The sequence below is a fragment of the Balaenoptera musculus genome, chromosome 1 (genome assembly GCF_009873245.2).
Source record: "Balaenoptera musculus isolate JJ_BM4_2016_0621 chromosome 1, mBalMus1.pri.v3, whole genome shotgun sequence".
Classification (NCBI taxonomy): domain Eukaryota; kingdom Metazoa; phylum Chordata; class Mammalia; order Artiodactyla; family Balaenopteridae; genus Balaenoptera; species Balaenoptera musculus.
The window spans coordinates 179,146,018-179,161,486 of NC_045785.1; the positions used below are offsets into that span (position 1 = coordinate 179,146,018).

The window sequence follows — 15,469 nt, forward strand, 5'->3', positions numbered from 1 at the left end:
ATATGACTTTGGCAATGGAAACAATAGATCATGGAGCAATAAGACAGAAGACTAAATTTTCAATATCTTGAGGTCCCTAATATATGAAATCCACTATATCTAGATCTTAATTCATCCTCAAGCTACTCAAATCTGGCTTTCATACATGCTATCCAACTGATACTATCCTCACCAAGGTCAGCAATGAACTATCACTATACTTTCTGCACTATTAATCATTCCCTCCCATTTCTCTACTGCAAAATGTCAACATTTTTTTCATATCATAAAACACATAGGACATACAACTTTATATTACATTGGGGTAGCAGACAAACCTACTTATGACTACAAGTGACCAACTTCTGACCAACCCAGGCCCCACCTGGCCTTTGAAAGGTATAAAGAATCGATGTAACAATAAAACATGTAACCAACTGATGGCATATTATTGTACTATGACACATCTTTTGGGTAATTCAGTTCTAGACACTTCAGCCTCTTGTTTTATAAAGAAAATACTTCTTCCCTTAACATTCCAGAAAAGTATTTTCTAGAGTTCTCTAGTAGTCCTTCACCTGGGGTTATTCCATCTACTTCTATGACCTTACTTAAAATCTATAGGCTGATGACTCCCAAGTCTATATACACATCTCATTTGTTCTTCTTGAGCACCAGACAGCAGAAATCTAGCCTCTTATGTATCATTATCCATTTAAAATCTTCCAGGCACCCAAATTAAATGTATTATCTTCTCCCCCAAAGTATTCCCCTTCTTCTAAGCTCAGTGAATGTCACCACCATGCACTTACTTGCTCCAGCTAGAGCCCTCAAAAGTCATCTTTTGACTTTCCCTTTTCTCTCCTTTCTGTCTCATATCCAATAGGTCAAAAGAAATCTAGTCATTCTCTTGAATCAGGTGACACCTACTCAAGAAAAATCAGATTATGACTCGTGATTAAATCAATCATCATGCATTGTGTATAAAGCACTTAAAAATATTTCAAATCTGTAAAGCACTACAAAATATTGACACTAATGTAGGAAAAATAAGTGGTCCAGTGGATACACAAAAATATATGGAGTCAAAAGCCACAAGTTAAAGGACTGACTTGAGTGTATACTAGGTTGGGAGACCCAAGTAAATCGTTTATATTTGAGACCCTGTTTTCTCATCTGTAAGCACTCCATTTGTTCATGCAATCAACATGCAGCTACTGGGTTCCTATGTGTCAGGAAATGTGTAATTGGTTTAGGGATACAAAGATTAAAGAATGAGTAAGACATTTCCTTTTTCCCAAAAAAAGAAAAAAGAAAGGCAAACATGTAAAACAATAATTGTCTCATAGCATGTATTCTGCTTGAAGACAACATTGCCCCCAAGGGTGCAAAATGTGTTGGTTTGTTTGTTTTTTGAGGTGGGCAAAAAAAATTACTTTTTTAATGTATAAAGCACAGACAGACACACAGTACTTAGACAGATACACAGTAGATCTGTGGGATTAGCTGAATGCCAGTTCTGGGCTAAGCACAGTATTATTCATTATCCCATTTGTCCTTCACAACAAAACCTACAACATAGGTATTATTATTTCTATTCCACAAATCAGAAAATGGCCTTGAGAAGTTAAATAATAACAAACAAACAAATCTACCGGCTGACACTAGAACATAAATTCCATAAATGCAGAGGTCTTGTCTGAATAGGTCATTGGTCTATTCCGAGTGCCTGGAACAGTGCCTGACACTAAGAAGGCAACCTAATAATATCTGTTGAATGGATGAATTATTGTGAGTTAGTAATAAATGGAGACGTTCAGAGGGCCATGATGCATTAGATTCCAAATCCTGTTTTCATAATCACTATGTTATTAGGGGGTCCCAATACAGGACTTAGAATGGATTGATGGATCTATGGATAGATAGATGGATAGAATGGATGGAGAGAGAAAGAAGGAAAGACAAGAGAAAAGAAGGTGGACAGTATCTGTTCTTCCTTCCTGTAAGAATTAGCATGAGAATTAAATTAATAAATTTACTTAAAAATAAAAAGAGAGAATGGCTAAATGCAAGGTAACTGATAGAAGTTTTATTAGCAATAACATAATATGCTTCCCTGATGATTCTCCCATGCAGTCAGTTCATGCATCTTGTGTCTCTCAGAGTCAAACTATTATTTGCCACACTGCCTTCAGGACCAGCCTGGGGTTATAATGTTCATGAAACACAGCTGGAACTTGGATGGATAATCACTTACTAGAACTTTAAAAAAAAGAAAAAAAATACCTGAATAATAACTAGAAAAAGTACATGTAATTATAGGACTGTAAGAAGTACAATCATACTTAATGTCATTAAATTGGCAAAGAGCTCCTAATATAATTTTTAAATTAAGATTTTTTCTTTTAATTTACCTCAATATAAGACCTTTCATGCTTATATTAAAATTATTGGTCATGAATGAGTCTGTACTACATTTTAAGTAAGTGAAATATCATTATGAATTTCAAGTACCTATGGAATCCTGACTTCAACATATTTCAACTTTATGTCCTCGAGCAAGATCTTTTACCTCTTGAACTTCAACTTCTTGAAGGGCAGAATGGGACACACATCTAATCAGTGTTTATAAGGAGTAATAAGAAAATATACATAAAGCACCTAACACAATTCCTGGCATAGATTAGGTACTCAGTAAATATGCTTCCTTTTCTTGTTCAAAGAAACACAGGTAACTTCTTTTAAACTCCATCCAATTCAATGATTAACATTTCTCCCTATGTATACTGTTTCAAGTTGAGACTTTAATAATAAAGATGAGATGGGGGCAAATATGGCATTTATTCTATGTTATCCTTAAAACCTACATGATACTGACATCTTAGCTCCTGATTTACCCAAGTTATGTATATATATATAACAAAATAAAATACCTTATTTATTATTTGATTTTCTCATATGTTGACTAAATTTCCTTTAAATAAAATTCTTATAGTGATAAATGACATATTTTAAAATTGTCTTTGCATTATTTATTTAAGCTGTGCTATGTGCAATGTATCTATATTACAATCACATATCAACATAAGAGCATAGCAATCATTGGGACATATCTGCACTGTATGAGATCAAGCACTATTTGAGCTTCAGATTAAAGGTTTTGAAGATTCTTTGTTTCTGGATCACAACAAACTGAACAAATTTTATAAAAACATTTTGGTTCATCTGTGGCTCGTCCATTTAGTTACTTGTCAATGTCACACATTTATTTTATCCCAGGCCCTAAAATAAAATGTGGTTTGTGTGTGTGTGTGTTTGTGTGTAAAACAGACTTTGGAGCCAGACAGACCGGGATACAAATCTCAGTCAGGCTATTAACAAGCTAATTAGCAAGTTACTTGACTTAGTTTCCTTATCTCTAAAATGGAAGATTTTTTGTGAAAATTAAAATTAAGATAATTCTTGTAATGGGTTCAGCACAGTGTCTAGAGACCTGAGCAAATACTTAAAAATTTTAGGGCTCTCTTTTTAATATCATTGTTATAATTGTCTCTAGGAGATTAGACATGTGTTACTAGTCCCTTCAAATTGACCTGTGAAACAAAAATGTGATTCTTAAGTTACTAAATTAGAGCCAGCTCTGTTACAACTAGCTGCAAGAAATCACAAGTCCACATCATACAATACTTGTAAGGAGCATACCATATCCCACTGTAGAAAGACCCAAGTGTTTCATTCTATTTTTCACAAGTTCAGCAAGCTCTTGTCTTTCTGACCTCCTGTAGAGGTTCAGGCGCTGCTGGGTTATTTTCTCAGCTGTTTTACCGGAGTGTTTGGGACCTTTTCTGCTCAGTCTTCGGGCCCACTGCATGCTCTTCCTCCTTAGCAGGGGATGGTCAGACTGGTCACTGGATGTTGAGTTGCGGTGGTTACTTCGGTGGTGACCTTGCTCTTTGGCGTCTTTGGTGTCTTCCCACTCTTCCACACTGATGGATATTTGAGACTTTAAAAGAAATGCATATTGGTAATTAGATATTTTAGGAATCATGTAGCCTGGAGTTATATTCTTATTTTTTGCTAGTATCTTAATATAATTATATATCTCATGAGAGTTTTTACAGAAAGAGCAAAATCATAATCATTGATACTAATTTTCTGCTACTAAAAAATTAGAAAATATGTTTTTTGAACTTATATTTGAACCAGATAAAATATCCTTGCATCCTCCAATATGTTTCTTTATAAAAAGAATTTAATTTTTTATGTATCAGAGTTATCTTATCAAATGACTACTAGCATAGAGTTGTTTGAAACCACAAGCAAAAGAACTAGATATTTTATAACTTTATTCAAATAAAGTCAATGTAACGGACTTTTCTCAATTTGCTCCTAGTATTTCACATGAAATTTAAATAAGGATTATAAAAGTTGTTTTATTTTTGGAATTAATAATATTTTTTAAGGTTTTAAAATTATTGCTCTTTCCAAAGAAGGCATTGGTCTGAACTTTATAAAATGTGAATTTTTTTATTTGCTCATATGACCCAGAGGAAAACAAAAAGTACATTTTATTTAATTCATGCATTAATTATTCACCACATAAAATGTTTTCTGATGGAAATATTACAATATATTTCAGGAACTGTTCTCAGTGTTCTAAGTGAAAATGTGTTGTAAATATTAGTATTTCACAAATGTATTCTAGAATCACAAATAAAACTTAAATCAGGCTATTCTCCATAGGAGGGGAAAACAATGAACATATTCATAAATTCTATTTTGATCTACTCTTTTACTACTAAATCTGATTTTAAAGTAAGAAGCTTTCCTTTGATTATAGGAAAGTTTCCTGTTTCAAAATTGTTGCTTTTCATACCAGGAAGTCATATGAACTGCAACACGGTTCAAAGCAGAAAGCCCTACTTTCTAAAGCATGCACATGCAAAGGGACAGCTTCCTGCATTTTATTCTGCATAAGAGCCATGTTTAGGAATCCTGCTGTGTTTCCTGTCTGTGAATGGAAGTTTGAGCTTCAGCTACAACATGCATGTGTCACTGGCTTCCAAACTAATAGAATTTAAATTACCAAGTTAAGCAAGGTCAGGAGGCAGATCCAACAAGATCCTTTAAAAGTGAATATGAATTATGGAGGCTCAGTCAATGCCTTACACACAATTCCGAGTGGCAAGCGATGCAATTGTCTCACACTTAAATTCAATAAAAAATGTAAATATTCACTCACATTTGTTCCAAAACAGCACTGTAGAAGAGTGATATCAAAACAATTTGTTTAACCTTCATAGCTTCATGATAAGAGACTATTTCTCTCTTTTTTAGATTGAATTATTTCTTTTTTAAAAAAAATTAAAGTATAGTTAATTTACAATGTCGTGTTATCAATAGTTTCAGGTGTACAGCACAGTGATTTAGTTATATACATATATAAATAATTCAATCTAAACAAGAGAGAAATAGTCTCTTATCATGAAGCTATGAAGGTTAACAAATTATATATACTATACATATAATTTCTCAGATTCTTTTCCCTTATAGGTTATTACAAGATATTAAATATAGTTCCCTGTGCTATACAGCAGGCCCTTGTTGGTTATCTATTTTATATATAGTAGTGTGTATATGTTAATCCCATTGGGATAAGAGAACATTTCACCCAAAATATAGAAACCTCATTTTAGCTATAGAAATTTAGGTTGGAAGTATTAAAAAATTTAATACCATGGTTTTGCAGTAATGGATACCTTTATAAGTCTTAACCTACTCTAGTTTTACCTGGTTGATAATATACTGAAAATCCTCTTCTCTGAAAGTAAAATACATAAACCCTTGAGTAATATCTACCATCAGTAAAGAATATCAATCTTTGTTCAGTAACTTCAGTTTATGTGTACTTTGTGGCAAAAATGAAAACATGTTAGTTCATTCATATTTAGATACTTGGCTTGCAGAGATTCGTGAATCACAATATTAAGTTTATTGAAGTAATCTTTCTAGTCATAAGTCCCTGTAATAGTTTGATTCCTACAAATATGTGGAAATAGTAATCTTGCTGGACCAAATACTCAAGATATTATGCCCATATAATGTCACTGACAATTCAAGTCATGGAACCGTAAGTTAATAAATATTTTAAGGGAGAGATTGGAGATTCGCTTCTCTTCCAGGTAGAGGATACAATAATATTTGTCTTTGTGAATGCTTCCTCTTAGTTCTGTGTACCAGGAATTATATCAAGTATATATTAGCTAAATAATACTGGATCCCCTATTCACCATTGTTTTGAATTCCCTAGGGAAATATCATGATTTATACAAAAAATCCATAGGACTCACAAGGCATTTTTATCATTATTTCAATAAAAGTAACATCTCTTTTTATATATCAGTTTAACTAAAGAAAAAGGGAATTAGAAGGAATTGGGGATCAATTTTAAGAAATCTAAACTGACAATACACAGATTGTTCTCTACATGTTTGGAATTTGTATGCCTTTCTCCCATCCTTCCAGTATGACATAATAAAAAGTACTTTGAATTTTTCTGCATTAAGATACACAAATTTGATTGATATTTTGGATATTTCCTAGCTCTGTGCCTAGAATAAACTGTGTAACCACTATGTAACATGAGAATAATGATGCCCATTTTCTACCTCATAGAAATGTTGTGCAAATTCATATAACACATTAATATATAAAGAAAACATGTCACCTGTAACCTTCCACACATAATAATAATATTAATATATCCTAGTAAGAATGATGATCCATAATATCAGTTACAATGGTAATAAACTGAGTTATTCTATTGCTGGGTACTGAACGTGTGTATGCACACATGTGTGTGCCTCTGTGTTTTAAAAGAAGGTCAACTTATAAATATATTTTCCTGGTGCCATTTCATCACCTGGTTGTAACTCTATTGTGTTCCTAACATGACATCATGACCTACTGGAAATAGAGTAGTGCTAGGATACACGAACGTGCCTTCATCGTAGGACCTTTTCCTGAACGTAGAGTCAGGGTTATAGAGTGGTTAAAAGCAAGTATTCTGGCATCAGATAGAGCTGGGTTTAAATACAAGTTCTACCACTTGCCAGTTCTGTATTCTGGTTACGTAACTTAAAAGATTATCCCCAGTTCCCTATCTGAAAAATGATAATTATATTATTACTTTGCTCAAAGTGTTTTTCCAAGCAAATCTAAAAGATGACTCATGAAAAGTGCATAATATAGTGACTATCTCAGCAAGTGATCAGTAAATATTAGTAAATATTATGGTTCATAATCTTATATGAAAATACCATAAAAGGGAGAAAAGAAAAATAAATAATTATGAGGAGCTATATAAAAGTGAAGTATAAGTATGAAAAAGGAATGACGCATATTTTGGTGCAGTTTCTCTACCAGTGACTATATTTCATAAGAAATCAAGGTGCTATAATCAAATTCTTGGGGGTGAAGTTTCCTCAGTTAAAGTTTTGTGAAATCTGAAAAACAAAATAGGTATTTAAGTCAAAGGGGAGATTTATTATTCTGTACTGCTTCTATGAATTATTTTTCACTATTTCTATGAATAATGGGAGAACTCTGGCTTGACTTTTTTATTGTCAGAAGCCTAACATAATTATTAACTTGAAAAACCAAGGTTTAACACTAATGTTTGTGAGAATGAAAAAATATATTTGCATATTGCCATGGTCTGATCTGAATGTTTGTGTCCTCTCAAAATTCATATGTTGAAATCCTAATTCCCAAGGGTATTTGTAGGTGGGGCCTTTGGGAAGTGATTAGGTCAGGTCATGAGGGTGGAGCCCTCATCAGTGGGATTAGTGCCCTTATAAAGGAGATCCCACACTGCTTCCTGGCCCCTTCTACCATGTGAGGATGCAAGGAGAAGTCTGTGAACAGAAGAGGACCCTCACTGGACAGTGCTGCCACCCTGATCTTAGGCTTCTAGCCTCCACAGCTGTGAGAGATAGATTTTGGTTGTTTATAAATTACCCAGCCTGTGGTGTTTTGTTACAGCAGCCTAAATGGACCAAGACACATATTGTACATGAAATGATTCTAGAAACATATTTATATAGTTCAATAAGGAAATGAAAAATTCATATGGCTACTCCAACAACAATTTTTATATACATTTAAAACTTCATCTTTTTTTAAGTTATATTATTTTCCAAATATTTATCAAACAGTATGGTTGAAAAAAGCTAAAAGTGTATCTTCATAATAGTAAGACTGGAAAACTGAAAAGTAAGAAAATGTTTCTTATGCTTAAAACAGCTTAATTACCTTAATTTTTAGAAAGGTAGAAAGTGTCAGATTGATAAAATATATGAGACATTCTTTCCCACACTTCACATGTGCACACACACACACACACAGCTGACTCTATTCAACTTCTCTCAGCTTTTTATTGAACAGTTATTCATGTCATAGGTTATTGAGCATCTGTGGAACAAAGTGGTATTTTAAAATAAATCAATTCACCCAGTAGTTTGAAAGTGTTTGTAATCTGGATTCGTGGCTCCCTTAAGAATAGTTTTACAACCTTTATAATAGACTTAAACTGTGCTAGCTGATTTATGTACGAAGACATTCTTAACTGTTGCTGAGGAAAATGAAATCACTGGAGATATGTTAGTTGAACCTTATATGAAAGAATTCCTATAAAATGTTTTCCATTAAAATAGATTAAATTATAATAATATTTGAAAGATCATGTAAATTTAAATCTACAAGCACCATGGCTAGTAACTCTGGGTCCCCTGGAAATTTCTTTTTATCAGTAAAAATCTACAGAAAGACATTTCTCCATTTTCAATAAAGACTCAGTTTAATAAGTTCATTTAGTCTGTGGTCTAAGAAGAGATATAAAATAACTAGTTACATTGTATTTAGATGTATTTTCAGAATCACAGAGATAATTAACAACAAACAATATTATGGTCTAAAAAATGCTGTATTTGGAATCAAATGCTAAGTTGTATTTTTAATCACATCAGGTAAATGCTTCATGACTTTGAGCAAATCAACTGAGCTTCTTGAAAAATAGTGATAATAATACTTATCCTGGTTTTCATAGCAAAAATAAACAAAACTTACAAGAAAATAGTAGTAAAAATCTCACCAAAATTCTAAAACCAAATAACTTCTCAAGAATTCAGGCTCAAATAATAGATTTTCTAAAGCTAATAATTTGATAGAATAATCAACATTATTCCAATCTCTTGGCTTCATCCATATCTAAAAATAAGATAATTCATCTACAGGTTCTCTTAGGCACCTTTCAATTTTATCTGTTATTCTATGAATATAAGGTTTACTAGTAGTAGGTAGAATCTCCATTAACTATTAACTCACCATTTCAATCCAATAACTTCAAAAGTCAATGTTTAATTTTATGTCCAAGGGAAAAAAAAATTCAGATTCTCTAAAGATAATGTTGAATAATCTACAAATTTATGTTACTTATTTTCCACTATGGTCAGACCACATCTTTTCCTCCTCCTCCCCCTCCCCTCCCCCTCCTTCTTTTCTTTCTCTCTCTCTCATATGTAACACCTATCTTTCTGTTATTATCTGTAAGAGAAAATCAAACCTAGTCAGTTACTTTTCTATTTATGAGTTAAATCTCATTTTTGATTATTTGTTTGTTCTAAATGTACAATTAAGTTATATATTCACACATCTTTGGTTTTCCGTGTGTGTGTGTGTGCTGTATGTGTGTTTAATTAAATCTCTGCTTTCTTTGCTGTGAAATTTGAAACTTGGCTAATTTATTATCTCGATATCATTTCTCACATTGGTCATTAATTTTTTTCCTTTGAGCCTTCAAAACTGTCATTCAGAAACAGCTAGTGTACAAGGGTTTCAATTATCTAATGCCTTTCCTAGTGCTTTAAGCTTTAAATCTTACTTTTCTCTTCTTTGTTTAGAATCTTGAATACTATTATCATGAACTTGCTAACTACATGGTGGATGTTTTCCCTTAAAATTTAACTAATTCATCTCGGTTCAGAAGAACAAATTGAGAAATAATTTTGACCTGATTTTAGTTGGTTGTTTGCGTTCTTTTACTAGGAGTCTTGTAAAGTGTTTATAAATATGTAGGTGTTAGTTGGCATATATGTTACTCATTTTATTTTTTATCACATGCTTAGGAAGTTACACTCCAAAAGAACTACTTCAGTTTTTTAATTTTTACAGACCAAAGTCTGAGGAGCATGTTTGGGAATGGATATTAAGGGTATGGTGTAATGGTGGAAGAAACATAAAGTTGGATCGGGCAGGATTTATTGGGCTCACTAAGCATTTAACGTTACAGCCTGGGGAGTCAGAAAGGGTTCTTAAAGTTGTAACAATTGGTACAGGAGGCAGGGTATCTAGGCCACGACTGCCAGCTACGCAGTTTTATGTTGCATTTATTCAGTCCTCCCATGCTTCTGTTTGGATTTAACCAACCTAAGTTAGAAGTTTCAATAATTGGCATTTAAGGGCAAGAGTATGGAATTGGGGCTCTTGTTAAAGTGGTCCTGTGTCATATGTCTCAGACTTATCTGAGTGTTTCATATTGAATTTTGTGCCTAGATTCCAGTAAGGAGCACGACTGACATTAAGTTCAGAGAATTATCTTTATCCTGTGACCAGTGTTTGTGTGTCTAAAGCAGGCATCAATCCGCATTGCATAGAGCATTCAGGGAAAATGCTGATACCCTGAGCATCCTACAGCTGGATTACGTGGTTGCTTGTGTGAAGGAAGAGTAGTTGCCATGCTGAGATCCACAATCCTGAATACAGCTCATTCGGACCCTACAAAATGCTTCTGCTGCTGCTGCCTATGCTTCTGGAACAATAGAGTTGCTGATCCCCATAGCAATAAGGAGAAGTACCCACAGGTCCCTGTGGCACAGCCAAGGGGTGAATTCAAAACTGAGTTAAGCCTCAGGTCCTTAAAATCTGACAAAGCAACGATAGAGGCCCATAACTCTGAAGATACTGACTTCAGACTCTGGAGCAGGAGACGAATACACATGAACAGGGTAGAAAAGAGCTCCCAGAGTGTCTACCAACCAGAGACAACAGCAGCAACAAAACAGGAGGAAATAAACAACTGCAACAGAAGTCCACAATTAGTCCAACTAGAAAATTCTTAATTTACCAAAAGAGTTTATTAAGACCAAGAAAAATACAATAAAAAAGGGAGCTGATTGGCTTTGTGCCTCTACAACATAGGTTCCAAATTAACTTTAACATCTCCTGAGATGTACTGATTGGGGCTTCTTTAGGGCCTTCTTTTCTCTTTGAGTTGGAGCTCAAATTATAGTTATGACTGAAGATCGCACTACTTTTAAACAAAGACTCTAAATATGGAGATTGCTCTAAAATTAGGTAATCTGTACACTCTTAGCGGAGTTATCAAATATAAAATAGAGGACAAAGAGGTATGCCTCATCTTAACCATTAGAGCTATCTATCGCCTTGCCTAAATTTCCCATGGTCATAACACCTATGGCCCCAAAACATCCCCTAGTAGACATGCACACTCTTCCAATGAGTAATAAATTAAAATTAAATGAAATAAAACTTTTGGTGCTTACAATCAGTTGGACAAAATGGGACCCTATGAACCTTCTGTCTGCCCAATATAGTTAATAAAATCTCCAAGGATTGTACAGAGCTTTCAAGGATTGAAACCCATTATAAGAACTATTTAGAGAACAGATGATAACCACCAATGCTTCTCCATTTAACAGCCAAACTGACCTGTTCTTAAATCTGTTCTTAAACCTGGAAAGAATGAATGGTGCCCCACAGTAGACAGTCCCAACCTTAGTGCCCCGCTCCCACATATTAAGGTGCCATGCCCAATATTGTTGAAATTACTGAATCTATTCAGTTGGCAACTGGTAAATACTTTGCAGTCATAAATTTGACTAATATGATTTGTTCAGTGCCTGTTTTGATGGACTCAGCCAGTTTCCCTTCACCTTCGAAGGGACAGAGTACTCCACTTAACTATACATGGGGCACCTCAACAGCCCTGCAATCACACACAGGCTTCGTGGGCAAGATCAACACTGCATCCAACTTTCTCTGGAATACAGGTATGTCATGACATTGATGACTTATCATGCAAGGAGATTCATTTGACACCCTCATTCAGGACACAGAAACATTCACAAAGGAGCTCATGAACAGGGATGGGCCACTGTCTCACACAAAGTACAAGGTCCCCTCAACTTAGGAATATTTCTAGACATTATTTGCTCAGTCAAGGGGTTCTCTATCTCTGACACTGTCGAGAAATAATTATTGATCTGTGAGTACCGACAATATTAAGACAAATCTAATACTTTTAGGCCTTTGGGTTCTGGAGACAACGTATTTCTCATTTACATTTTTTTTAAAGCTCATGTATGGTGCTACTCACAAACTGGCCTACACTGAATGAGGTCAATTACAAGAAAAGACTCTAAATTCTCTCCAAATAGCAATACAACAGACAATTGCATTAGTTTCACCTTTCCCTCCTCTGCCTCTACCCCCAGATTCCTTCACTGCAGAGGCCTCCTCTAGGACCTCCTGGAGACTCTGAACCGCTCACAACAGCTAAGTTGTCTATGGGCTTCCAGTGCAAGAAACTGTCCTCCTTGGTCTCATGCTCACACCTTCAGAGCAGCAATTACAAGGCATGTATCCACAAACATTTACATAAAATTAAGGGTAATACGATAATTAAGGGCACAATTTATGACAGATGTGGTACAAAGAAAATTATATAAATTTGAGTAGATTTGAAAGGATGACTCCATGTTGAGAAGGAGATCTGTGTCTGATTTCAAGAAACATACACTTGGGCTTCCCTGGTGGCGCAGTGGTTGAGAATCTGCCTGCTAATGCAGGGGACACAAGTTTGAGCCCTGGTCTGGGAAGATCCCACATGCCGCAGAGCAGCTAAGCCCGTGAGCCACAACTACTGAGCCTGCGCGTCTGGAGCCTGTGCTCCGCAACAAGAGAGGCCGCGATAGTGAGAGGCCCGCGCACCGCGATGAAGAGTGGCCCCCGCTTGCCGCAACTAAAGAAAGCCCTGGCACAGCAACGAAGACCCAACACAGTCATAAAAATAAAATAAATAAATAAATAAATAAATAAATAAATAAATAAATAAATAAAGGGAAAAAGATGGGTCAATTAAAAAAAAAAAAAGAAACATACACTGAACACTTGTGCAAGGCACTGTCCAAGGCACGTGGGATACAATAATGAAAAGATAGATGTGGTTTATCGATAATTCCCTAATTTCAAATCTTATACCTCAATATCCTCAGTTGGAGAGTATGAAGTAGAAGAGAAGTGAGAAATTAAGAATATAAGAGGAGGTAGAAAAATGGATTATCTTGGAGTCCAGGAAGATGTATTTCTCATGGAATGGAAGGGGTGATGAATACTGTCAAATAGTTCCTACTGCAGCTTTTCTTCCCTCTAACACAGGGGTCACCGGTCTGAGGAACCGGGCCTCACAGCAGGAGGTGAGCGTGAAGCTGCATCTGCCCCTCCCCATCGCTCACATCACCGCCCGAACCATCTCCCCACCACGCCCGTCCGTGGAAAAACTGTCTTCCATGAAACCGGTCCCTGGTGCCAACAAGGTTGGGGACCGCTGCTCTAACTTACATGTCATAAATAATACCTGTCATTACAGAGACATGAGGAAGAGGAAGAAAAGTTATAAAAGGTCATTACTTTATCTAGGACCATAGCATTGCCCTATGATGGAAGTTTTTTTAGTAAAGGTTAGGCATCTTCCACTCATATAAGTATGTTATAGAAATTATTGGTGATCTTGAGAAGTGAATTTTCTAAATAGCAATTTGAAATATTTAATAGTTAATACGTCTAACATATTCATTGCTTTTTTGAGTTGTGGTGTTCAGAAATACATTTTAAGTATTTAATGAAATTGCCTTAATTATGTCATGTTTCTATATCATATAGCTCTATCAATGCGGCAGCACTACTTTCTTTCATTGTTTTTCTTATGAACTCAGGTGACCTTCTTTCACTGTGCAACAGTGGAATGTTTTTATCTTTTCTGAAGCTACAACATTTATTTTCTCCTCAAAATAATGTATTTTTAAGGTGAAGTAATAATATTATCAGCATCAAAATTATCATTACTGTACATTTTGTAACTACCTTTTTTGTAGGTCTCAAGGCATTTCTTCACTCTTCTAATGGTTATTTAATATTGACTGTTGTATTTCATGTTGATATGTGTCTGGTAGGTTAGAATCAAAGTCTGGCTCAAATCTAGACTAACTTCATCCTCATTAACTTTTAGTTCATTAAGAAAACTAAAAAGCAGTTTTCTTTAACCAAATGATTCATTTTATATCTAGAAATAACCAAATGTGTCAACATATTTTCTTTCTACATGAAACGTCCTTTTGGGGTACATATGTTTTGGTTTTTATGTATTGTACTTACTTATATATGTGTGTGTAGAGAATTTTCTTATACACCTGAATAGCTTTCAACTCCAAATTTGACTTATAAACAAAAAATCAATAAATGGAAGAGTACTTATTAAGCACACAGGTTCAACACAGCAAGAAAGGCATTCAGATAGTTTACATGATCAGAATCATAGTTTCATTGCCAGCTCTGTCATCTTCACAGTACAATTCTCACTCATCATTTTCTAGAAGTTTCTAGAATTACAGGAATACATAGCCTAAAGCAATGGTTTCAACCACATGTATATGTGTGTGTGTAGACCCTACATACTGTAGGGTAGGTGAAGGGGGCTATCATTCTATCACCTCCGGAATCTTACAGTACAGAAGAAAACACCTAAGCGTATAAAGTTAAAAAAAACTATTATAGCGATTTCAATATGAGTATAGCATCAATTCCACCATACCCAAACATTTTACACACACACACACACACACACACACACGCACACACACACACACAGTCCTCTTCTCTTTTTCAGCATTTGAGAACCACCCTAAAGCATATAACAGTTATGAATAAATGAGACTGTGGAAAGAAAATTTCTATGATATATGTAATGTCTTAACTAAGGAAGAGAGTCAATGGTATAAGACTTGGTAGATATGAATATTTATATTCTTATGTAAAGAATCTATATAAAACGGTATTATTGATCCAAGTATACTGTTGCTGGACGATCATCACTCCCTTATTAAGACCTAGATGGCTTAGATCAACCTTATAACTTTCAATTCAGTTCTGATTTTGTAGACTCCAGCACCCATGCAACAAGAAGTTGTGACTGAAGGCTTACTTTACTTCCTGTGGCAGGGTAAAGTGAAAGAATGATGTCGTGCAGTTTAAGATATTAAGTGAACAGAAAGCCATGACTATGTAGTTAAAATAAAACACATAGATTGGATGCATTTAAATAGCTTCTTGCTAATAAGTGTGCCAGGGAGACTCT

At 34.8% G+C, this 15,469-nt stretch overlaps 1 protein-coding gene across 5 annotated transcripts in view; it reads right to left on the reverse strand.

Annotated features, from left to right (window-relative positions):
• KCNT2 (potassium sodium-activated channel subfamily T member 2) overlaps window positions 1-15,469 on the reverse strand; it is a 267,373-nt gene that overhangs the window by 22,523 nt on the left and 229,381 nt on the right. For 4 of the 5 annotated variants that reach the window (XM_036868239.1, XM_036868233.1, XM_036868225.1 and 1 more), the window contains one exon: window positions 3,682-3,982. In XM_036868239.1, the coding sequence (XP_036724134.1) occupies window positions 3,682-3,982 (301 nt within the window). The remainder of the gene's footprint in view (window positions 1-3,681; window positions 3,983-15,469) is intronic. The other variant, XM_036868249.1, reaches the window with a different exon arrangement.